Consider the following 862-nt stretch of genomic DNA (forward strand, 5'->3'; position numbering starts at 1 on the left):
AGCGCCCGGGACGTTATTCTCCGTCACGTACACGTCGTAAACCGATTGTATGAATCTAGGTGCATTGTCGTTTTCGTCCGAGACGTGCACTTTGATGGACTTGCTTGTGGAGAGAGACGGCACCCCTTTATCTTTGGCGACCACCGTGAGCGTGTAAGACTCCGCTTTCTCGCGATCCAGTGGACCCTCCGTGACGATCGTGTAATAGTTTTTGAAAGACGACTTGAGTTTGAACGGAACCTCGCCGTGCAGCTCGCAGGTCATCTGTCCATTCTCGCCGGAGTCACGGTCCGTGACGCTCAGCAGAGCGATCACAGTGCCCGGGGCAGCCTGCTCGCTTACCGACTCCGTGACCGTGCTGAAACTAATCTCCGGCGTGTTATCGTTCACGTCGATGAGTTTGACCAGAACTTTGCAGTGCGCGGGCACGGCGTTCGGCCCCATGTCTTTCGCCTGCACGTAGATCTGATGCGTGCTGCTCTCCTCGTAATCCACCTCACCGGTCACTTCAATCCTCCCAGTGCGCGAGTCGATGTTAAACAGATCCCGAATGCGCGGCGGATTGTGACTACTTAGAGAGTAAACAATCTCTCCGTTTTGGCCCTCGTCCATATCGGTGGCGTTGAGCTGAATAACAAGCGTGCCAACTGGGGAGTTCTCGCGCAAGCTCACAGAGTAAACCGATTGATCGAACGTGGGCGCGTTGTCGTTTGAGTCCAGCACTTTAACCACTAACAGTGCGGTGCCGGTCCTCTGCGGCTGCCCTCCGTCCACGGCGGTAAGCACGAACCTGTGCACCGCCTGCTGTTCGCGGTCCAAGGGTTTATCCAGCACGATCTCCGCAAAGCGGTTGCCGTCGCCC

The 862-nt window shown here is 56.5% G+C and overlaps 1 protein-coding gene across 1 annotated transcript; it reads right to left on the reverse strand.

Moving 5' to 3' along the window:
• Positions 1-3: 3 nt before the first annotated feature.
• Positions 4-856, reverse strand: LOC107682539 (protocadherin-10-like; the record flags this gene model as incomplete). Its single annotated transcript, XM_016478744.1, has 1 exon — positions 4-856. A coding segment is annotated over exon 1 (609 nt), but the record flags the coding sequence as incomplete, so codon positions are not given.
• Positions 857-862: the final 6 nt, after the last annotated feature.

Source organism: Sinocyclocheilus anshuiensis, unplaced genomic scaffold (assembly GCF_001515605.1).
Source record: "Sinocyclocheilus anshuiensis isolate Anshui unplaced genomic scaffold, SAMN03320099.WGS_v1.1 C32315762, whole genome shotgun sequence".
Taxonomy (NCBI): domain Eukaryota; kingdom Metazoa; phylum Chordata; class Actinopteri; order Cypriniformes; family Cyprinidae; genus Sinocyclocheilus; species Sinocyclocheilus anshuiensis.